Here is a 25,167-nt window from a genome sequence, read left to right as displayed (position 1 = left end):
CATATGCTGGGGTGAGGGAGGGGGGGGGGGAGCGCTTACCCACTCGCTAGCTGCGGGCCGTGCTGCGGCTGGATCAGCTTCTCCAGCCCTCCTGCGCTGGCCGCGGCTTCCAGAACACGGCCGCGGCTACAGGAAAATGGCCGCCGGCCTCCTGCACTGAGAACATGTCCTCAGTGCAGGGGGCCGGCGGCCATTTTCCTGTAGCCGCGGCCGTGTTCTGTAAGCCGCGGCCAGTGCAGGAGGGCTGGAGAAGCTGATCCAGCCGCAGCACGGCCCGCAGCCAGTGGGTGGGTAAGCGGCCCGGGGGGCATATGGCACTCTGCCCCCCGGCCCAGCCCGCCCCTGGGGAGAGGGGGGGTCGGCGGGTTTTTCGGCGGAGGCGTCGGGCGGCGAAAAGAAGCCCATACCGATACCCTACACTGCGGTGACGTGGCGTTCGGTTAATAGTACATAGGAAAATGCGGTAAAACGGGGGTTTTACCGCATTTTCCCTTTAGTACATCTCGCCCTATGTCCAGAAGGAGCCATTCTGATTGTACCTGTCCCCAGCGTGCCAATCACCGCGGTGTGCTGAGAACTCTGACATGTGTGCGTCTCCAATGCCCGCCCCATTCCCGGCTATGGACATGCGAGTGTCCGAGACGCTGGCATGTCCATGTATGCTGGTGGGCCACCTGCTTTTTTGGAGCATCTGGCGCGCCAGCAGCAACAATGACGCTACTACTGTCATCAACTGTTGTGGGCATAACATATAGGCAGCACTACTACTGTTGGCAACTGGTGTGGGCACTACGTATAGGCAGCACTACTACTGTCGGCAGCTGGTGTGGGCACTACGTATAGGCAGCACTACTACTGTCGGCAGCTGGTGTGGGCACACTGTATAGGCAGCACTACTGCTGTCGGCAGCTGGTGTGGGGGCACTACGTATAGGCAGCGCTACTACTGTCTGCAACTGGCGTGGGAGTTAGGTATAAGAAGCGCTACTACTGTCTGCATCTGGTGTGAGTGTTACGCAACACTACTTCTATCGGTAACTGGTGGAGGCATAACATATAGGCAGCGCTACTACTGTCAGCAACTGGTGTGGGCATAACATATAGGCAGCGCTACTACTGTCGGCATTACGTATAGGCAGCGCTACTACTGTCAGCAACTGGTGTGGGCATTAGGTATAAGCAGTGCTACTACTGTCAGCAACTAGTGTGGGCATTAGGTATTAGCAGCGCTACTACTGTCAGCAACTGGTGTGGGCATTACGTATAGGCAGTGCTACTACTGTCAGCAACTGGTGTGGGCATTTGGTATAAGCAGCGCTACTACTGTCAGCAACTGGTGTGGGCATAACATATAGGCAGCGCTACTACTGTCGGCATTACGTATAGGCAGCGCTACTACTGTCAGCAACTGGTGTGGGCATTAGGTATAAGCAGTGCTACTACTGTCAGCAACTAGTGTGGGCATTAGGTATTAGCAGCGCTACTACTGTCAGCAACTGGTGTGGGCATTACGTATAGGCAGTGCTACTACTGTCAGCAACTGGTGTGGGCATTTGGTATAAGCAGCGCTACTACTGTCGGCAACTAGTGTGGTCATTAGGTAAAAGCAGCGCTATTACTGTCGGCAACTAGTGTGGGCATTACTTATAGGCAGCGCTACTACTGTCAGCAACTGGTGTGGGCATTAGGTAAAAGCAGCGCTACTACTGTCAGCAACTGGTGTGGGCATTAGGTAAATTAGGGCATTTTCTGATAAATTGGAAAGTTCATTCTCCCAGAGTAATGCGTGAGATGCCTTTGGAGGGGCATTCAAAGTGTCACTGACTACAAGGCTACTAAAGTCACTACGTCTCATGACAGTGATCCTGCTTTAGCAGACACATTAAATTCTTTCTATGCCCGTTTTGATAGACCTGCTACGCCTCCGCCTTTGTTGGATGGAAATTTTCAGGGTGGGGGGTCTCTGATGCTAGAGGAAGAGTCTGTTAGACAGTGTTTTTTTAGGAGTAAGGCAGGAAAGGCTCCCGGTCCTGATGGGATTCAGGGTAAAGTCCTACAAAACTGTGCAGCGCAACTTGCTGGTATTTTTACATTTATTTTCAATCTGTCTCTTAGTGCATGTTATGTGCCTAAGTGTTTTAAATCTACTATCATTACTCCGGTTCCAAAAAAGGGTAAGGCTGATTGCCTAAATGATTATCGGCCGATTGCATTGACATCCCTCATCATGAAAGCTTTTGAGAGGCTGGTTTTAGAACATATTAAGGAAAGTATCCCACATGGTTTCGACCCCTATCAGTTTGCCTACAAAGCAAATAGATCCACTGATGACGCAGCACTTATTTTACTTCACCGTACGCTTGCCCATCTTGAGGTAAAAGGATCTTCTGTTCGGGTCTTATTTGTAGACTACAGTTCGGCTTTTAATACCGTAGTTCCATCTTCATTAGTGAGCAAACTCCTTAAGATTGGTTTGAGTGGGCCTATGTGCAGGTGGATCCTTGACTTCCTGTCAGATAGACCTCAGGTAGTAAGAATAAGAGACCGAGTGTCTGGTGTACTGACAATTAGTACAGGGGTCCCTCAGGGGTGTGTTCTGAGCCCTCTGCTATACTCCCTGTTTACCTACGATTGTTCCTCAGTTTCTGACTCTGTTCAGATTATCAAATTTGCTGATGATATCGCTATTGTGGGTTCTATTGTTAATGATAACGAGTCCGCCTTTAGGTTGGAGATATCGAGGTTGGAGTCTTGGAGCAAGGAAAACGGTCTAGTTCTTAATGTAAACAAGACCAAAGATATGATAGTTGACTTTAGGAAGTCTTCTAAAGCTCTAAATTGCCCACTGGTCTTGAATAATAATCAAGTGGAGTCGGTAGACTCGTTTAAATTCTTGGGCATAATTATCTCCAAAGACCTCCTGTGGAGTGCCCACATAAACGCCGCAACAAAAAGGGCCCACCAGCGTATGTTTTTCCTAAGGAAGCTACGTCTGGCTGGTATGAGCAGAAGAACCTTGGTGAATTTTTATACTGGCGTTATCGAGAGTGTAATCACCTTCGGTATTGTGGTGTGGTTCGGCTCTTGTTCCGCAGCTGATCGTAAAGCCCTCCAGAGGGTGGTGTCTGTGGCAAGCAAAATAGTGGGGGTTGTTCTGCCAAGTATCCACCATGTATTCGAATCCAGGCTTCTCAAGAAGACAAACAGTATTTTGAGGGATTCTTCCCATCCCAGCAGTGACATGTTTTCCTTACTCCCCTCCAACAAGCGTTATCGTTCTGTCTTGTGTAAGTCTAAACGATACAGAGAGAGCTTCTTTCCAACAGCAATTCGTGTTTTAAACTCTTAGTCGGAATTTTTCTGGGTACAGATCTTGTTTGCATATTGCTCTACTTTTATTGTCTTTTCTTATCTTTTGTACTGTTCATAAATGAATTTCGTTTAATGTTCATGTATGTGAGCATTTTATGATAATAAAGACATTATTATATTATTATTATAAAAGCAGCAGCTACTACTGTCAGCAACTGGTGTGGGTGTATGTTTAATCAGCGCTAAGACTTTTGGCAACTGGTGTTGGTGTTACGTATAGTTAGTGCTACTACTGAGGGCAACAGTGGACATTATATATAAGTAGGGATGTGCAGGCTCGGATTGCCGAGATCCGAGCCCGCACGAACGCCGGGGATCCGAGCGGCGTTCAGAGTTTACCGCCTGCCTCGGATCTGGGCACGCGGGCAAAACGTCATCACCCGGAGTCAGGATTCTCGCTAGATCTGGATCTCTATATAAGTCCCGGCAGCAGCGCCATTCTTCATTCGGCATATGAAAGTCAGGCAACACGGATGTGTCCCTGCTGTCTGCAAAGAGGGTAAAACTATGGGGGACAAAGTAACTGTAATGGGGAACAAACTAAAAATATATATATATATTTTTACTGCAGGGCTGCCCGGTATCAGTCCAGCTGTGCTGCCCAGTGTCCAATATCAGTCCAGCTGTGCTGCCCAGTGTCCCGTATCAGTCCAGGGGTGCTGCCCAGTGTCCCGTATCAGTCCAATGGAGCTGCCCCCATTTTTTTTATTTAAATAAAAAAGGTGTTTTTTTTACCTGCAAGAGTTGTTAAGTGTCCCATATCAGTCCAGCTGTGCTGCCCAGTGTCCAGTATCAGTCCAGGGGTGCCCACATGTGTGACGTATAATTCCATGGGTGCCCCCATGTGTCCCGTATCAGTCCAGGGGTGCCCACATGTGTGCCGTACAATTCCATGTCTGCCGCTATGTATGCCTTATCAGTCCAGGGGTGCCGCCATCTGTGCCGTACAATTCCATGTCTACCGCTATGTGTGCCTTATCAGTCCAGGGGTGCCGCCATCTGTGCCGTATAATTCCATGTGTGCTCTATCAGATCAGGGGTGCCTGCATGTGTGATGCATAATTCCAAGTGTGCTCTATCAGATCAGGGGTGCCCGCATGTGTGATGCATAATTCCAAGTGTGCTCTATCAGATCAGGGGTGCCCGCATGTGTGATGCATAATTCCTGGGGTGAGCAAAGTGTGTTATATAATTCATGGGTTGCTGCCAAGTCGGTTGTATAATTCATGGGGTGCTGCTAAGTGTGTCGTATCAGTCCAGGGGTGCCTGCATGTGTGTCGTATAATTCCAGGGGTGAGCCCAGTCTGACATATAATTCATGGGGTGCTGCCAAGTGTGCCATATCAGTCCAGGGGTAAGCCAAGTGTGCTGTATAATTCATGGGGTGCTGCTAAGTGTGCCGTTTCAATCTAGGGGTGCTGCAATTTTTCATTAATATAATAAAACAGGTTTTTTCTTTTTACTGCAGGAGTGTCACCATGTGTGCTGTATCAGTCCACGGGTTCCGCCATATGTGCCGTATAATACCATGCGTGCCGCCATGTGTGCTGTATCAGGTCAGGGGTGCCACCATCTTTGCCGTATTATTCCTGGGATAAGGCAAGTCTGCCATATAATTCATGGGGTGCTGCCAAGTGTGCTTTATTAGTCCAGGGGTGCTGCCAAGTGTGCTTTATTAGTCCAGGGGTGCTGCCAAGTGTGCTTTATTAGTCCAGGGGTGATGCTAAGTGTGCTGTATTAGTCCAGGGGTGATGCTAAGTGTGCCGTATCAGTCCAGTGTTTGTGCCGCTCACTTGTGTCGCTTATCATAGTCATCCAGCTACCTTGGTGCAACAGTTTGGCCTAAAAACAATATTGTGAGGTGTTCAGAATAGACTGGAAATGAGTGGAAATGAATTCTGCGGTTTTAGCAGTTTTTATGCTTTAAAAAAAAAAAAAAAAAAAACCTGAGGGTAATCAGAACCCAAAACATGAAAAGTGGTCGGTGTACACCCCTATATATAAGCAAAGCTACTACTGTGGACATTTTGTTTAATTTGCACTACTGTGAAGAGTAATGTGAATAAGGGGCACTAGTTGCTGTGCAGGGCAATAACTAGGAGTGTGCCAGTAGTGCCTTGCTTAGGACTGTCCAGTAGTGCCTTGCTCAGGACAGGACATGAATGGATTACACAGTGAGCAGTACTGAAGGCATCCATACCTCCCAACTTCTGTGCTTAAGAAATAGGGACCCCAAAAGGGGGTGGGGCGTATGCAAATGAGGGTGCGGCTTATGCTAATTAGCCGCAACCTCATTTTCATACGAGAATAGACGCTGTGCGCATGCGCACAACATCTATTCTATTAGATTGGGGGGTCTCCCAACTGCCACCCCCCGCAGCGGGACAATGCCTGCCGCGGGTGGGACAGCGGGACAGGACCCGAAAATCGGGACTGTCCCGCTGTAATCGTGACAGTTAGGAGGTATGGGCATACTGTAATAGGCACTTCTCTGGGCATTGTGTGTATAAGCAGGAGTACTTGGGGCATTACGCATAGCATAATGTCATATGGGCATTAAAGTGTGCAACATATTGTGTAAGGGGAATTACGGTGTGTGGCATAATGTGTAAGCACATCACAATGTGTGTCATAATGTGAAATAGGCAGTACTGTGTGGCATTACCGTGTGTGTCATAATGTGTAATGGGCATTATGGTGTTATTGGTACTCTTATGTTGCCACGCTCCTTCCCCATGAAGCCTAGGTGGAAAAGCATGCATCTTTCAGCTTCAAGTTTGGCAGCCATACTGATGTAGTAACCCCGCCTACTGCTGTGCTGGCCCCACCCATTTTGTTTTGGTGCCGCCCACATGAGGCCACTTCCTGAGATTTTCCAGGGCCACTTTTGGTCCCCAATCCGCCCCTGCACACATGGGAATCCAGGAAAGCTCTTCACAATTTGTGAATCGCCAGGACATCCCAGATGAGTAGACAATTATGGAATGTCCAGGAAAAGATGGTTTTGGACAATTATCCATGAATACATTACAATAAATGTATTAGCACCTACATGTCCTAACTTGAATCCCTTTTAGTTTTTGAGTTGGAAAACATTTTTGTTTATGACAAAGCCAAATCTTTGAGCAATTGGGCCGCATACACAAAGGAAAATGCTGTAACATTGTTAATGTTTTGTGATGTTTCTATAAAGGTCAAAGACTGTAATTTGTGCATCACTGAACATTAGTCTATGTGGAAATGCTATTTTAAAATAAATGCCCTAAACATCTCTAGTGCTAAGATTACAGGAGGCAAAATCTCTTCACTATGGGTTACACATAAATGATCTCTTATCCAGAGATGCAGAAAGAAAAAGTGTCCAACAGCTGTACCACAGAGTATTACAGCCCATCATCCTAAACAGCAGAGAAGAGCACACACAGTATCACCGCAACTTGGGAGGTAACAAATAGCAGACATTTTCAAGATAACATAATGTAATCAAAATGACTCTAATCAGAGATGAGGACATTACGGAAGTACCCCATATACAGTAATATTCTGAGTGGTCTTCTATGATGATTGCTGGTAGACAAGAGTCAAAGAGAATATTTTTGTAGGACATACAGGTGTGAAACCAGATGGCAGAGACACGTGTGCATTGCTCAGTCTGTATGGTGCCATGGTAGTGTAGATGTAGCCTTTGCCTGAGATGGTGAATGGTTGTGAGGGCGGCACCCAGATACTTCTTATTCGTGAAAACATGTACTTGTAATATTGTTTCTGGGACGTGCTCCCCTTCTTCAGTATATCCTGAAGAAAAGGAGCACATCCCCAAAATTTCGATATTAAAAGTACATGTTTTCACAAATAAGAAGTCTCTGGGTGTTGCCTCCACCATTCACTACATATTTAGGGGTTATTCTTCTAAAGAGGGCACAGGTGCCAGCTACTTGGAATGGAAAGTTAGCGGACGCGGATACCTGTGAAGCCCGCGAGGGGACGCCGATACCTGTGAAGGTATCCGCGTCCCCTCGCGGGGCACGCTGCGCTCGCCACTCTTCGGGCTCGGTGGCTCGCTGCGCTCGCCACACTTTTTATTCTCAACTCCACGCCGACGTGGATAGTGGGGGTATGAAAAGGTCGGAGGACGCGTACCGCCGCCCCTCGCGGGCTCGCTGCGCTCGCCACGCTTGGGGTTGACGTTGATCGTGGGGTGGCGTTAACAATTGGGGGGGCCATTTCACACTTCAGGGTGGGTATTTGGGATCTGTGGGACATTTAACATTCTTCCCTATGTGAAATCGGGTCAATTGGCCCATTTAACATTGTTCCCTATGTAAAATCGCGGTAATCGCGTCGGTCGCATCGCATGCGATTTTTTTGGCCGCATGCAATGCGACCGACGTGATTTTTTTCCTTGCGATGCCTAAGATCAAAATCGTGGGCGCCCTTCTAGGAAACAAGTACCATATATATATACCTAAACGCTTGAGTGTGCCCAAATACCCGAGCACCCGAATACCCAAGCACCCGAACAGCCCAATCTCCCAAATAAGCGAGCATTCGAATGTGCCCGAACGCAATCATAATCGAACACCTGAATATCCAAGCCCCCAAACACCTAAGCATGCCCGCACTCACCCGAGCACCCGAATATGGCCAAACCCTTCCGAGCGCCCAAACTCACACATACCCGATTGCGCGAATGTGCCCAAGCACCAAAACTCTACCGAGCATACGAACATGCCCACACACCCGAGTGCGTGAACGTGCCCAAACACCCGAGTGCTGAAACGCAGCCAGAGGTGCCCGAATGCACCCCCGCGCCCAAAAACCTGAGCGACTGAGCACCTCAACTCCCAAATACCCGAACACACAAAGACTCAAACACCCGAGTTCCACAGATCTTTAGCTGCATCTTCTGATCTTCCCTGCCGCAGGTAAAATCAATAGATCCAGCGAAAGATCCGCGGTAGTACGCATCGGATTGAAATTGCAGTAAAAAAACAGCGGATCGGCCGAAAAATTGCTGTATTGTGTGCCGAGTGTAGTGAGGCACCGTGCCCGAAGCATGGCGAGCACAGCGAGCCATGCGAAGACGCGGTACACTTATATGGTGGCCATGTTGACTTATGTAAACATAGACACCAAATAAACATGAAAAACTCATGTCGACCATTTTTCATGTCGACCTTTTCTATATCGATCTATGGCCTGTGTTAACCTTTTGACCATATCATATAGGGGGTTATTCTGGTCCGTTCGCAAGGATGTACGTTCGCACAAGGACAGATGTTTCGCACATGCGCAGCCGCATTTCTGCAGGTGCGTGTGGCTGAATTTCAGCCTTGCAAATCAACCAGAATAAGGTCCTTAATGCATACTGACCTTTTGACTGCCGACCTAATTACTGTCAACCCTATAACCCATACCGGGACCATGACCACTTCACGCTCTTTACTAACACATGGGCTTGCTGTGAGCCTAGAAGAGTACGGTATCACTACATGATCTGCAAGCGGAGTGATTGTATGTGCTAGGAGGGTGATTTTTGTGTTGTAAGTCTATTTTATGAAAGATGTTTGTGCATATAATTTCTGTATGATTTTATATTACAGCTGTATTATTCAGCAGCGTTTCTTCCCAGAAATAATGTAATGCTTGCTGGCTTTGGAGGAAGAAATTAGAAAACAGTGTTTATGGGTAATTTCCATTCCCGAGCATGGTGCCATTTCTTCCTTTTTATCTTGTTATGAACTTTGCCTGTGTCATCTGACATTACAGTGTTGTTCTCAGAGGCACCTGTTCCATCAGCATATATTTATGTGGTTTGTAAGCCGCCTCTCCTTTCCATGTTTATTCTAATTACTTAATGTTACTCTATCCCTGTCCTGTAAGCGCAGGAGCGTACAGTATATCAGCTTCCCTTTGGAATTCTTGCTTAGTGCCTAACGAGGAGGCTTTACATTTTATTTCAGCATTTCACAGAAATGTCTGTTATTGGTGGTTACGTAAAGCGGCTCCATGCTGAAGTCATGGTTACTGTCTGTGCTGGCCTTATCAGCGGCTCATTTGGCCCTTTCCTACTGACTCTCATCTCTCACAAAGCATTAGGTGTCAGGTTTCATTGTGTCTTTCGTCCTTGCAATTACCTCGAACGAGAGGTCCTATCTTGTTCCAAAAGCATCCAATTGTGCTTCTTCTCTCCAATGGTCCTAACAAATCGCTTGGCACCACAAGTCGGGTTTCTGTGTAATTATTTTTATTACTTAAAACAATTGTTTGTACATAAATTACCAGAATTTGTGGCCTAAATATTTAAAAATTTTTTTAAAAGAAATCTCTGTGACTGTATGGAAATTTGCATACACACTGAGCGCATACGTGCATACTTTTGAAAACTAGTTTCAGGGAGATTATAGTTGGTGGTAGAATTTTGCACAGCGCCCCATTGAGGGGGTGTGTCATGCTCCACCCAAAGGGCGTGTCTACTTCCATATATGGAGTGATTGTGAAAAGAGATTGTGAGCGTGGCTCCTAGAAGCGTGGGTGTGCACTGCTACAGCTGAGAGGAATCTTTTCCAAATGTAGATGAGCCCCAAAGCAGTCAGTAAGAGATACTATACTTTCTGGAGTGCTGGGAAATGGTGCTGATGATTCAATGTAACTGTATCTATCTCTCATTCCTTTTTTTCTCTCCAAAAAATGTAACAGTGTAATGTGGGCTAGGTGAAATTAGGGAGATTGGTAGACTAATGAGGGGGAGAGGGAGATTGCTGTTATTTCAGGGTGTCTCCTGCAGAATGCAGGAGGGTAGGCAACTATGACTGAGCGATTTTCACCCATCTAAGCGATTTTCCCAGGGGGGACGGCTTTTCATAGTAGGACGCTATGGAAAGCTGCCCATCCTGTCGCTCATCTGCTGGTGACACCAGCAGATGAGCAGAAGCCACTGGCGATGATACGGGAGTGCTCATTAGCGCTCACCAACGGGCCGTGCACACTGGGCGACTTTTGAACTGAAAGCAGCTCAAATGGCAAAACTAAGCTGCTTTCAGCTCAAAATTGCCCCGTGTGTACAGATGGAGCCGGCCTCAGTTTTGCAGGGCCTGGCGATAGTATCGCCAGCCCCCGCCAGCGGTCGGCTCTCGCCAGGGGTTGGGCGCGCACGAGACTTGCGCGCGCCACGCGGCTATGGAGCTTGCTACAGGTCCCCGCCGCCTCCCCCTGTGCCCCTCGCTGCCCCGCTGCCCCCCCTATTCCTGCCCGTCTCCCTGAAGTGGAGACGGGCAGGGACCCGCAGCGGCGCCGTCCTGAAACTGGGACACGTGTGCTCCATCTGTATGTGCCTTTAAACTAGCCTCTCCAGCATGACCCATTTTCACTCACTATAAAATATTACTCTCCTATCCTAACCACTGAATATATCAGGACTACATTACTTCTTAGGGGGGAATACAATTCAGCGCAATGGAGCTGCAAATTACTCCCATAGTGGTGCGCAGGAAAACCCCGCAATGCCGGCATAACTGTAGCAGTATGTTGCCTGTGATTGCATTTCCCCCGTCCATTGGTGTCAATGGTGGTCTTTAAAATAATATGATTATCTATAAATTAAATTGTTCCATCATTTTGATCACATGAGCAGCTTGGTATCTTTTAACTGGAAAATATGTCATCCAAAATTTTCTGAAAACCAGAGCAGAGAAAATGAAATAAAAGCAGTAATTTGGCGTTGGCTTCATACACAGAGACGCGTTTCCCCAGTCACTGTGAGGAGCACTGCTAGTTGATAACAATAAAAAAAAGCCAAAGACAGTGTGCCTAATGCAAAGCTCACAGTAAGCTATGACCACGCCCACATTGTACGCATGGGAATAAATGTATATTTGTTCATATGGAGATTTCTACACATCTTAATAGGCATCCTAAATGCCCATACACACTGGGTGATTTTGAGATTAAAACAGCTCAGTTTCACCATTTGAGCTGCTATCAGCTAAAAAGCCACCCAGTGCGTATGGCCAGGCGGTGAGCGTCTATGTGCTCTCCCGCACTATTGCTGGCAGCTGCCGTTCTCCTGCTGGTATTACCAGCAGATGAGAGACAAGGTGGATGGCGTTCCATAGGGTTCATAGCTCCTGCTATGAACAGCCGTTCACCCCCTGTTAAAATCCCTGGCCAGGGGGGGAATATGTCTGTGCATATACACTGGGCAAAAACGCTCAGTGTGTATGCAATTTTACAGTGATAGACATCACCATCAACAGATGCACCTGCCTGTACTCAGTGTAAATGATATGCTTCAGCTCAGATCACATCCGTCATCATGTCCTCTGTGGACTTAACCTACATAAAAATACCTTATTATGTTCTCACACTCTAATGACATCAGAATTAAGACTGGGTGAAATTTAATAGGATGAGATTCATAAAGTGAGAGAGTTGGTAAGAAATCTCCAGTTTTTTAAAAGCTTCAATCATTTACACTTTAACCCCTTGAGTGGTGGGTTTTGCTGGGGCAGAACAAACCTACCGGGGCAGAACAAACCTGTCCTGCCCCAGCAAAACCAACCACGGGACATAGCCCCCCCACCTCCGCTCCAGCATTTGTATGCCCCTGCCGCCAGTCACAGCAGTGATCACAGGCAGCAGGATCGGGGATGTTCGCAGTGACTCGTGAGGACTCGGGTGCTTGAACTCCTGATCGCTCCCGAGTCCCCCTAAATCGCCCCAAACATCCACGACCCTGCTGCCTTCGTCACTGCTGTGAATGGCAGCTGGAGGCTGGGGAAGTGACAGGGGAGCTCCAGTGATCAATGCCGGAGCGGAGGTGATGGGGGGTGGGGGGGATGACAGGTGGGGGGGGGGGGCGATGGGGGGGCCTAAAGGCACCACTGGTGCACACCTACTGCATAGTGGCATGCCCGGAAATTTTCCGGGACAGCCCGCTGCGGGCATACCATTCAAGTGGTTTAAAATAAATCAAATTGGTTTTGCAGTGTAAATGATTGCCGCTTTAAGAAAACTGGAGATTTCTTACCAAATCTCTCACTTTCTGAATATCTCATAGTATTGAATTTCACCCATAGACATAGACATAACATAGTTTATAAACATTGCTGCATCATGGTTGTAATACTGAAGGAAGCTGCAGGGTGAAAGAACCCAACGGTCTGGCGGTTTTATAGTTGTGTATGGATTAGATGATAATCAGGTGAATAAAAAGCGTATGAGGGCGGATGGCCCTGCTCATAACAGTTTACATTCTACAGGAAAGGGGAGACAGACAGGGGTAACACTGATGGGGGAGACAGTGAGCAAGGAACATGGGGCAATGTACTGGGATTAGAGCTAAATGGCTTTGATGAAGAAATTGGTCTTGGGAGCCATTTTAAGTTCTGTATAGAGGTGAAGAGTCTGATAAAGGGATGGTGGATGTAGTGATAGAACATATATAAGGGTAGGGAGGAGACAAGGATAACTCCAAGACAGTGCACTTGCGGGCTGCAGGAAATGGTGGTGCTGTCAATAGATAAAGTGAGGGTGGTGAGGTAATTCGGGAGGATGGGAAGATGATCAACTTAGTCATAGCCACAGTTTGGGGAGACTCCCTTGGTGCCCTGTAGGGATCTGGACCTGTATAGCCTCTCCTAAGGATGCTTTTGGCAGGGCAGTAGTTTCCCGATAATTGTAGTCCCATCCCTGGGGTGCGGCTTTATGGTGGTATACGCTCAAAGAACGGGGGAGGCAGTGGTACAGGATGCACTGCTGCTCCTTACAAGGCTGTTGTTTGCTTTCTTTCTCTACATAATAAAGGTAAGGTACAGGCTCAATTTAACAATAGGCTAAAGCAAGAGATACCATTCAGTGTTGCCCCCCACTCCCATAGAAAAATTGGGAGTCATTTACCAAGCTCCGGAGAGCTTTGATTTTCAGGGCTTGACCCTATAGTGATGGTATTAGGCACTGTAGACTCTAGGCTGCATTTCTGTTGGAGGAGATTTTTGAGTCAGCGGTGGCAGTGTGTAATGTCTGCATTTGTGGTCCATACCCAACAGCAGTATAGTCACTGGAATCTGGAATGCTCTCTGTATCATTATCTGTTATTATCAGAAGCAGGGGTGCCTTGGTTTGGTGGTCTGGGCCCTATTCTAATTATTTATGGTCCATGTAGCAGAAAAAAATAGTGCTGATGGCTGCCAATCAGGGGAGGTTCCAAAGGGGTGGCTGTAGCTCAGTTCAAAATTCAAATAGGGACGGCACAGCAACTTCCACCAACTGCCATTCCAAACTGACTTACTGGTAGTTGGCATATCTCCCCTATTTGATTTTGGACTGTTCTTCAGCCCCGTACCCCTCACCAGCGCTACGCCATACAGATATTACTTCCCTGTATATATTATTGGGAAATCTGTGTTGTTTCCACCAATGCTATGATTAAACCAGTATCATGGAACCATATGGAAAAAAAAAGGATTGTATATAATATAACATAAATTCCTATCACATAATTAAATGTATAAAACAAGGGGTCACAAAAAATGGGGGCACACAACACAAAATTATCACAAACTGTCTGGTGAGTTCCATTATTTCTGGTAACAAGTTTTTACAGCCGCTATGGCCATGCCTCCAGCCCCTCTGTCTCTGGGAATAGATGCTGTTTACTAGGGATGCCAATCCTGGGGCATTTTTTCAATCCCTGGATTTAAAAAAATGCCCCCACCCCCCCCAAAGCAGGCGCGCCACACATTCACTTACCAGTGCAGCGGCCGGAGCAGAGTGGGAGGGAATGCCTCTGAAATCGAGCAGCCTGGTGCGTAACGCTTGTGGGGGTGGCGGAAGTGGGTGGACAGCATGACCTCTGACTGTCACGCTGTGCAGAGCCGCAGGCCATGCATCAGAAACAGCTGGGCAGCGTTTGAGCGGGTGCTCAGACGCTGACTGGTATTAGACTGTGCATGTGCAGTCTAACCCTGAAATCCCTGCAGTTTTGGGGTCAAATCCCGGGATCCTGTCGATCCCGGGATTGGCCACCCTACTGTTTACCATACCTTTACCCATACAAATGTTGGGAAAATGGCTGTCGTGCCATTTTCCTGGTGCTTTTACATGGCTGTAGCAATGGACACCAGACTCTGGATAGGTTCTGAAAAAGTGGATACAGAGTGCGGCCTGGACCCAAGGGGTCCATGTGCACAGTACACACTGCACCCATTTTAGATACTCCAGTGACTATACACTGCATTCTTAGTCATATGCATTTATTGTGTACATCAACAAAGATGTATCACTCATAAGTACATAAATGAAAACACTAATCAAGGGGTACGAGAGAGAAGAAAGGTTGGGAACTGCTGATCTAGACAATAATGGGTACTTATGTAGTAACTGGGCTGCCGATTTCTAAATCGGGTCGGATCGGGAGATCGCATCGCATCGCATGCGACCATGCGATTCGATGCGATGCGATGCGATGCGATGACCCGATTTTTCCATAGGAATCAATGTTAAAATGGACTGAGTCCATTTTAACATGGAATTCAATGGGAAAAATGGGTCCTTTTCATACCCCTACTATCCAAGTGGGCATGGAGTTGGATATAAACCTGTGGCGAGCGTAGCGAGCCACCGAGCCCGAAGCGTGGCGAGCGAAGCGAGCCCCGCGAGGGGACGAATACCGTCCCCTCGCGGGGCTCGCTTCGCTCGCCACGCTTCGGGCTCGGTGGCTCGCTACGCTCGCCACAGGTTTATATCCAACTCCATGCCCACTTGGATAGTAGGGGTATGAAAAGGACCCATTTTTCCATAGGAATCATTTTAACATTGATTCCTATGGAAAAATCGGGTCATCGCATCCGATATCGGATGCGATATCGGATGCGATGCGATGCGATATCGCATCGCATCGCATCTGATTGTATGCCTTAACTTAAGGCATACAATCAAAAAATCGGCAGCCCAGTTACTACATAAGTACCCAATAATGTTTTCAAACTTTACACAGAGAGTGGTCTGGTGGCTGCTGTCTGTTTACTCAACACAGAGGAAAACCAGTTTCAGGTCTGGAAACACACAAAACAATATTAAACAGGTCTCTCATACAAATGGAAAGTCTGGAACAATTCACATGATTCAATTTAGCCAATTAGAATGAACTTAATAACTAATCTTGTGAAACAAAGGTATATTATTTACTGCACTGCAGCTGACAGTATCAACAGTTTTGCATAATATGAATCCGCAAAGTGCAAACAGAAAGCTAATATTCTTTATAATGTCAGTTTTAATTAATACAATAATTGATAAAACAGTATTATTAATATTAACACTGAAGAGCTTTCATTATTCTTGTAGCCCGTCTCTCCATAATTACATTGAATGATCAGTTTAGTTGTAAAATAAACTAAAGTGAAATTCTCGGTAAATACTAAAAAGTTATCTTTTATCACTTCACCGGACTTGATCTACCCCACTGTTTGCAAAAAAAAATTATATTTGTTAAATAGCAATATGACTGCTCAAACATTAATTGGCTAATGCAGAGTTAAATGCACATCAGCCATAATTGCCACTTCATGTGCAGGGTAATAAATGTGTAGATTCTTCGGTACTTATGAGTTATCCGGGCGCCCGATTTTTTGATTGTATGCCTTAAGTTAAGGCATACAATCAGATGCGATGCGATGCGATATCGCATCGCATCGCATCGCATGCGACCATCGGATGCGATGACCCGATTTTTCCATAGGAATCAATGTTAAAATGGACAGAGTCCATTTTAACATGGAATTCAATGGGAAAAAGGGGTCCTTTTCATACCCCTACTATCCAAGTGGGCATGGAGTTGGATATAAACCTGTGGCGAGCGTAGCGAGCCACCGAGCCCGAAGCGTGGCGAGCGAAGCGAGCCCCGCGAGGGGACGGTATTCTATGTCCCCTCGCGGGGCTCGCTACGCTCGCCACGCTTCGGGCTCGGTGGCTCGCTACGCTCGCCACAGGTTTATATCCAACTCCATGCCCACTTGGATAGTAGGGGTATGAAAAGGACCCCTTTTTCCCATTGAATTCCATGTTAAAATGGACTCTGTCCATTTTAACATTGATTCCTATGGAAAAATCGGGTCATCGCATCGCATCGCATCGCATCGCATCCGATGGTCGCATGCGATGCGATGTGCCCGATCCGACCCGATTTAGAAATCGGGCGCCCGGATAACTCATAAGTACCGATTCTTCCTATGTGTAGCATTAATGGCCTGCTGGCACCTATTAGGGCCCCTGTAAAGGAAATATTGTAAATAATGTAAACACAGTACACACACAACCAGTGGTAGGTTTTACCTATGGTCTAGACCAGTGGTTCCCAACCCTGGTCCTCAAGTACCCCCAACAGTGCACGTTTTCCAGGTCACCCGGCAGGTGCACTCATTATTCAGTCACATTTTAAAAGATCCACAGGTGGAGCTAATTATTTTGCCTGTGATTCTGTGTGGAGACCTGGAAAATGTGCACTGTTGGGGGTACTTGAGGACCAGGGTTGGGAACCACTGGTCTAGAGGACTGCAGGACTGTGACTGTCAGTGACCTGTAGGGTTGCTTTCTGAAAGCTGTCAGCCAGACAGCTTAAACATGTCAGGGAGCACCGGCTGATTTTAACGTTTGGTACACTTTTTGGCTACTATTGGACTTCCCGTTTTGGAGACCAATTTGGGATTCAACTACCCCTGGGCTTCCAACTGCGCATACAATACCACCTATTTGGGATACCACCACCTGCACAGTGAGGATTACAATATCGCAACATTTTGAGGATATCCCCCCATCCATTCGGGGGCCATCATCATCCTCCAGCGTTATTTATCTAATCCAGTAAGGTTTATGGATTCCTAATTGTTCCATCTATGGACATACCCAGGGGAAATACCATCTTTAAGAATCTCCAAAAAAAGACCACCAACGGGACTCCACACCATTAAGTACAATACACAATCATTATTTATTACTTTTTAATAATTTTCCTTTTTACTATAAGCCAAATTAATTGCCGCATACATTTTTATACCATATCAATTGTCTAATTGTACCAATAAATAATGTGCATTGTCTTTTAACTATTAACTGATTGATCCATTTTTCATTTTTTATAGCGCTCCACCCTCTTTTTGCTGTTATATAATCCTATGTTAGGGGTTTGACGCCCCCTAGAAGGAGCTGCTTGACAACACACCCTATTAGGCGCCCGTATACTTCTGGCCATGAGGCTATTAGTAGAACCCCCATAATGTGTTGTAGGCATTACAGTGTGTGGCATAATGTGTAGTAGGCATTACAGTGTACCTTTTTGGTGTGCACCTCCAGTGTGCGCTGTTCCTGTTTCTAGTGTGTGTGTTGAGGTGGATGGTGATTTTGCCAGATTTGTAGTGAGGGAGTTGGAACTCCCACTCCATGTTTTTTTTTCTGATCACAGGTCGCAATCATAGCTCTGCCCTCTTACTGAATTAGGCTCCGCCCACTCTCTTGTAGTCGGGGGGATCTCCAGGAATTGATGATGCATGAGGTGGCAACCCTACCTACCTGCCAGTCACAGACACAGGTCTTATGTATTATCTGGGCTCCCATGTTAATTGCACCCCATTTTTTCATACCCCTACTATCCAACTACGCATGGAGTTGATTTTATACAGTGTGGCGAGCGCAGCGAGCCACCATGCCCGTGGGCTCCCGTTTTTCATAAGAAAAACGGGAGCCCACATATTACATAAGTACCCAGACACACAATGCAGTCCCTATAGGAAACCACTCCCCTCCAATCCAACTTCTATAGGGTGCAGTCCTTAGAACAGGGGCAGATTAAGCTTTGGGGGTGCCCGGGCACTTAAGAAAGGGGGCCCTGGTGAAGGGAGCGGATGGGGTTTGACCCAATCCAGGGAAAGAGTGCTCTCTACTCGGACTTCACTCTTAATACTTCACTCTTATTACATGATTGGCATCACCTTTGTAGAACTGTTGAATTGATAAGGAAGGTGCTTCACTACATGTGAATTTATTCATATCTTAAGAAGAAAGTCCAGATCTAGAGCATTTTGTCCCTTCTGGAATAGGTCCTGTTGGGATGTATGTATTGTGTATATTACATGTAAACCAATGGTGTATATTTGATTTAAAATAATAGTGTAATAATGCCCAGACACCCAGACAGGGAGCAGGAAAAGCTGGGATCCCTGTGTCACTTATAGCTCTCTCCCCTCTCCTATCTCTGCTCTGGTCAGGAAGCTCCATTGATAGCTCATGAAACCTTATATACCTGAGTCTCTTCTTACACTGCATATTCTCCTGCCCGCATTCTGACTGCCTGCTTCTGCTGCTGCAAAAGAGGGAAATCTAGCGATGTATGTGTGCTCCGGCCTGTACAGTATACCCTTCCTCCACCCTTTATCTGGTTATGCCATAGAATCTGGGGGTTTTCCCCAGTGTACTCTCATTGCAGCGACTACGCATGTGCTTGTCCCATCACCTCCCATATCCATTGAGCAGGTGCCGGGAACCCAGGGCTGGTGGCTGTGTTCTCTGCGGGCACAGGGGTGGAAAATTCATTGTTGCAATACTAATCAAATGCTTTACACTATGCAACAGGCACAAAACAGAGGTTGTAGTAAAGAGAAGCAGATCTTATTATTGATGTCATTGCAAAACATCTGCAATAACAGAAAAGGTAGTGAGATTGTCATTGTGGAACTGGCAGTATTATAATGAAAAACATATATATGAAAAATTGTTCGTCAGTGGGAATAGAAACTAGAAATAAATAAGCAATGTCCCCACGTCCCTACATAAATTCTATAGTTGCCAAAAAGCATCCATTGACAGTACAGCAGTATATTTGCCTGCATGCCCTGTACACAGAGCTTACAGTTACGGAGCTGACGCCACACATGTTTATTAATGAATTATAATGCTTAGAAAATATGTATATCTAGAACAAAACAGGAAAGTTTGAAATGAGGTTAGAAATCCCGTCGCTGTATTGTAACACTGTGGTGTCCTGTTTTTCTGTCATGTATTAATCCTCAGACCTTAATGCTGAACAACATTTGTGTCATTGTCTACACAAATTTAATTTGTTTATGCACCAGTTCAGTTAATCCTACAATCTGCTTTTCTCAAATGAGACCGGATAATGGAGACATGGTCCCTCACAGGTCTTCAGGCTTTTAAATTCTGATAAAATCAGGATTCTTCACTGGGTCTTGCCACAGCTCTGAATTAAGCCACTTTAAATGTAATTACTAGAGCTGGCTGTACATCAGGAACAGCCATTAAAAAAATTGATTGACCATGCTGTTACGGCGAGGCATTTTATGAACAAACGGTCCTGATGGGTCCTGAGCTGTAAATTATGAAAGCAAAAAAAAATGTGGGGGAAATAATCAGGTAAATACTTTATTAGCCGTTAATGAGAGGTTCACAAGATAACTCAATTTCTTCTTCTTTTGAAAACAGCTACTTCATGGAAGCATGGTGCATGGCTATCTGGCACGATCGGTTTATTGATTTCCAGCAAGAAGTGCGTGAAATCCTGACATCCAAGAAAGTAAGAGGCTCACTAATACCTTCTTTTCTGTAAGAGGTGTATCTCAGTCCTAGTGCCTGCAGCTCCTTAGGACTGGCCACTTTGCTGTGGATTCTATCAGCCTTTAGCAAAATATAGAGGCATGAGCCAAAATAATTATACACACAGAGGGGGGGGGGGGGGACTATATGAGTGGCTTAATGTACAGACTGGTATTACATCAAAGCCACCATGTTGCTGTTATTAGTTAAGTGGCATTGGTGGACTATGTACCCCATATTGATGACATGTTCTCCCACCTCCATTCCATGCCAGGTATGAATATTAATGTACCCCCCACCTCCATGCCAAGTATGGATATTAATGCTCTCCCACCTCCATGCCAGGTATGGATATTAATGTTCTCCCACCTCCATGCCAGACATGGATATTAATGCTCTCCCACCGCCATGCCACGTATGAATATTAATGTTCTCCATCCTTCATGCCAGGTATGGATATTAATGTTCTCCCACCTCCATGCCAGGTATGGATATTAATGTTCTCCCAACTCCATGCCAGGTATGGATATTAATGTTCTCCCACCTCCATGCCAGGTATGGATATTAATGTTCTCCCACCTCCATGCCAGACATGGATATTAATGCTCTCCCACCTCCATGCCATGTATGAATATTAATGTCCTCCCACCTACATGCCAAGTATGGATATTAATGTTCTCCATCCTTCATGCCAGGTATGGATATTAATGTTCTCCATCCTTCATGCCAGGTATGGATATTAATGTTCTCCCACCTCCATGCCAGACATGGATATTAATGTTCCACCACCACCATGCCAGGTATGGATATTAATGTTCTCCCACCTCCATGCCAGGTATAAGTATTAATGTTCTCCCACCGCCATGCCAAGAATAGATATTAATGTTCTCCCACCTCCAGGCCAGGTATGGATATTAATGTTCTCCCACCGCCATGCCAAACATGGATATTAATGTCCTCCCACCTCCATGCCAGACATGGATATTAATGTTCTCCCACCTCCATGCCAGACATGGATATTAATATCCTCCCACCTCCATGCCAGACATGGATATTAATGTTCCACCACCACCATGCCAGGTATGGATATTAATGTTCTACCCCCTCCATGCCAGGTATGGATATGAATGTTCTCCCACCTCCATGCCAGACATGGATATGAATGTTCTCCTACCTCCATGCCAGGTATGGATATGAATGTTCTCCCACCTCCATGCCAGGTATGGATATTAATGTTCTCCCACCTCCATGCCAGATATGGATATTAATGTTCTCCCACCTCCATGCCAGGTATGGATATTAATGTTCTCCCATCTCCATGCCAGGTATGAGTATTAATGTTCTCCCACCTCCATGCCAGGTATGGATATGAATGTTCTCCTACCTCCATGCCAGGTATGGATATGAATGTTCTCCCACCTCCATGCCAGGTATGGATATTAATGTTCTACCACCTCCATGCCAGGTATGGATATTAATGTCCTCCCACCTCCATGCCAAGTATGGATATTAATGTTTTCCTCCTTCATGCCAGGTATGGATATTAATGTTCTCCTACCTCCATGCCAGGTATGGATATTAATGTTCTCCCATCTCCATGCCAGGTATGAGTATTAATGTTCTCCCACCTCCATGCCAGGTATGGATATGAATGTTCTCCTACCTCCATGCCAGGTATGGATATGAATGTTCTACCACCTCCATGCCAGGTATGGATATTAATGTCCTCCCACCTCCATGCCAAGTATGGATATTAATGTTCTCCACCTTCATGCCAGGTATGGATATGAATGTTCTCCCACCTTCATGCCAGATATGGACATTAATGTTCTCCCACCTCCATGCCAGGTATGGATATTAATGTTCTCCCAACTCCATGCCAGGTATGGATATTAATGTTCTCCCACCTCCATGCCAGGTATGGATATTAATGTTCTCCCACCTCCATGCCAGGTATGGATATTAATGTTCTCCCCAATCCATGCCTGTTTGGTCCCCACCTCAGCAGTAGTCCCTAAATATCTAGGAATACTGCACTACTAATCATTTTCTCGGAGCAGCCCTCAGCATTGACCTTTGGTCCAGAGTGTTCCATTATGGAGTCGGGCTGTATAATGTTAGTAACGTCGCATTCAGATAAGCCATTTAGGATTGGACTTTAAAATACAGCCCTATAAGACCAGCGCACAATGAGTTCATACTGGAGCTTTATAAGGAAACTGAGGATTTGACAACATGGAGTATAATTATACATATTACCTAGATCTATTCTATAAACCTTAACAATGGACATTATTCTGCAGAAGCACATTATATAACCCCTCCATTACTGAATTCATATTGTCTGCTTCCTTTATTTCAATATTCATGTCTTCCCCTATTTCAAGTATGTGAGAAACGGCGTAATCCTTTTGGTGTCTTCTCATTTAAGGGTATTTATTTGATTTATTTACAGTTTTTCATATAGCGCACACATATTCCACAGCGCTTTACAGAGAATATTTGACCATTCACATCAGTCCCTGCCCCAGTGGAGCTTACACTCTATATTCCATACCACATGTACACGCACACACAGACACGCTAAGGTTAATTTGTTGGGAGCCAATTAACCTACCTGTATATTTTTGGATTGTGGGAGGAAACCGGTCGTACCTGGAGAGAAACCCACGAAAGTATGGGGAGAATATACAAACTCTACACAGTTAGGGCCATGGTAGGAATCGAACCCACTACCTCATTGGTGTGAGGCAGTAGCTACTGCGATGTCTAATATACAATGTACACCTAGGATGATTTTATATTTGCAGTGCAGCTATTGTTCAGTTATCAGTAATTCTCTGTACACAGGGTATCCAGATGATATTATATATGTCAACACCATATGGTCAACATGCATTAGGTCCACAGGTGCAAAAGGTCAAAAGATGAAAGGTTCAAAGTCCTTATAGTTGACAGGTACAAAAGGTTTTTTTTGATTGGTTCCCACACAGGATTCTCCACCACGGCAAAACTGCAATTAGTCGCGATAAGGTGGATATATTTTGGCAATATCCAAATATCCATATTTATATAACCTGTTAGTGTTCTATTTCAGAGGGTTGGAGGTGCTCCCCTGAGTCAGAAGTAACATAAATCACACATGTAGAAAAAGAAGAAGAAGACTCTTTTTGGGAATCTTCTTTTTCTACATGTGTGATTTAGGTACAAAAGGTTGTCAGCTTGAAAGGGTCGATGTGAAAATGGCTGACATATATTTTTTCAACATCTGCTTAATTTACTATCTGCCTGAACAACTAGTGGGAATAGCAACCTCATGTGCCACTAAGCCGAAGCGTGACAAGCCAAGCAAACCCACAAGGGTCGAATTTCCTACTGATGGTGGCCAAATAACAGTAATAGTACAAGGTTTGCTACGAAGTAACCAAAAAATGTGTAGATGATTTGTGTCGACCATATCCATTTTGACCTTTTGTACTTGTCGACCTTTCCTCTGTCAGCCCTTTGTACCTGTCAATCTAATGGCAGGTTGACCATGTTATCGTCCTTATGGCTGTCGTACTAAACACTGTCCATCTAGTAACCGCCACCTGTACACGGTTTGTAGAAATCGCTTATGTACCGGGATCACCAACTGGCAGAGCGCTGTGTGTGGGGAAATATCCCCCTCACCATGGCAACTATACTATACAATATTTTCCATATTGACAAGTTTGTGAAACCCCCTCCCTGTTTCTAAGTGTTACCAGTAGATATTTGCAGAAGACAGTTTTGCTTTTACATTTAGCAGACCATAACATATTTATGGGACAAAAATGGATGAAAATATATCAAATTAAATAATTTTGCAGTCATTTATCATAATAAAATGAAGGGGTCATTAGTGTAGCGTTACATGTGCTGGATCCGAAATGGGCAACCTCATTAAGTGGAAAGCTGTACGGCTTTTAGCAGCAATTAAGGTTTCTCAAATGTTTTCGAGTGTGAAAACATAAATATGTCATTGGAGGCAATTGGAAGCACTGGCGGCAGATTCGGCTTACACACATCATGATTCATTGTCTGAGCAGCTTCTGTGCTACCTGTTGCAGAGGGGTTCTATAACACGGAGAATCCACCACAGCAAGTAATGGGTAAGACAGGTTTACTGTCTATAAAATAGAGAGAGGTAAATAAAATAATAGACTGGCAAAGCAAAATATCGCTCACACACTGCTATTTATTAACGTGCTCAGTGATAAAAGAGCAGACTAGACGGGGGAAATACTGTATACAGTAATATCAGAGCCAGATTAAGGTCTAAATGGGCCTGGAGCTGACAATTATCAAGGGCCTATTATCCGCAATAATTGGGGTTGTGGCTAGCACCTAATAATGTGGGGGGAGTGACCAGTGTTCTGGTTGGGTGGTCTGCTCATGGGTGTGTCTGTATTTGTGTAAATACTTTTTAACTAATTATATATGCCTGGAAAAGGCAGGGGGCTGGCATAAGAAAAATGCAGGGAGATATATTGGCGGGTGCACTCCAAAGGTGTACCCGCAGGATGCCAATGTCCTAAGATTCTTGCGGGGTGAAGCGGCACTCCAGTCATAAAAAAAATACTGAAAGCCGAAACTTGGTAGACTTCAGCACCTTTTGGTCATCTAAGTTTACCACACCATATACCCCTTATACAAATCATGCAACACAATAGTAACCCCCTTATACTGTACTTGCCTCTTACACATTGTGCCACATGGAATGAGCCAAAATTCACACCGACTGAGACAAAATTCACACTATGGCACACGGATTGATTCAAAACTCACGTTATGCCACACAGATTAAGGCAAAATTCACATTGTGCCACATGGATTGAGCCAAAATACACACTATACCAGGCATTTCCAAACAGTGGCCCTCCAGCTGTTGTGAAACTACACATCCCAGCATGCCTTGACATAGTTTTAGCATCCCCTAATAACAAAACTGTGGCAATGCATGATGGGACTTGTAGTTTCACAACAGCTGGAGGGCCATAGTTTGGACATATCTGCACTATACCAAACAGATTGAGCAATAATGCACAATATGCTTTATAAATAGGGGCACTGCGCGCCAAAGGCACGCATTAAATATTTACACCATAATGCCCATTACATGTTAAGCCACACACCATAATCTCCATTATGTATTATGCCAAACAGCATAATG

The 25,167-nt window shown here is 45.6% G+C and overlaps 1 protein-coding gene across 4 annotated transcripts in view; it reads left to right on the top strand.

Annotated features, from left to right (window-relative positions):
- Window positions 1–25,167, top strand: part of CFAP61 (cilia and flagella associated protein 61) — a 256,250-nt gene that overhangs the window by 223,916 nt on the left and 7,167 nt on the right. For all 4 annotated transcript variants that reach the window (XM_083175929.1, XM_083175928.1, XM_083175927.1 and 1 more), the window contains one exon: window positions 19,863–19,953. In XM_083175929.1, coding sequence (XP_083032055.1) covers window positions 19,863–19,953 — 91 coding nt within the window. The remainder of the gene's footprint in view (window positions 1–19,862; window positions 19,954–25,167) is intronic.

Source organism: Crinia signifera, chromosome 3, assembly GCF_055691185.1.
Source record: "Crinia signifera chromosome 3, ASM5569118v1, whole genome shotgun sequence".
In the NCBI taxonomy this organism is placed as follows: Eukaryota; Metazoa; Chordata; class Amphibia; order Anura; family Myobatrachidae; genus Crinia; species Crinia signifera.
Note: the sequence above shows the minus strand (reverse complement) of the source record. Positions and strands in the feature narration are given on the sequence as shown.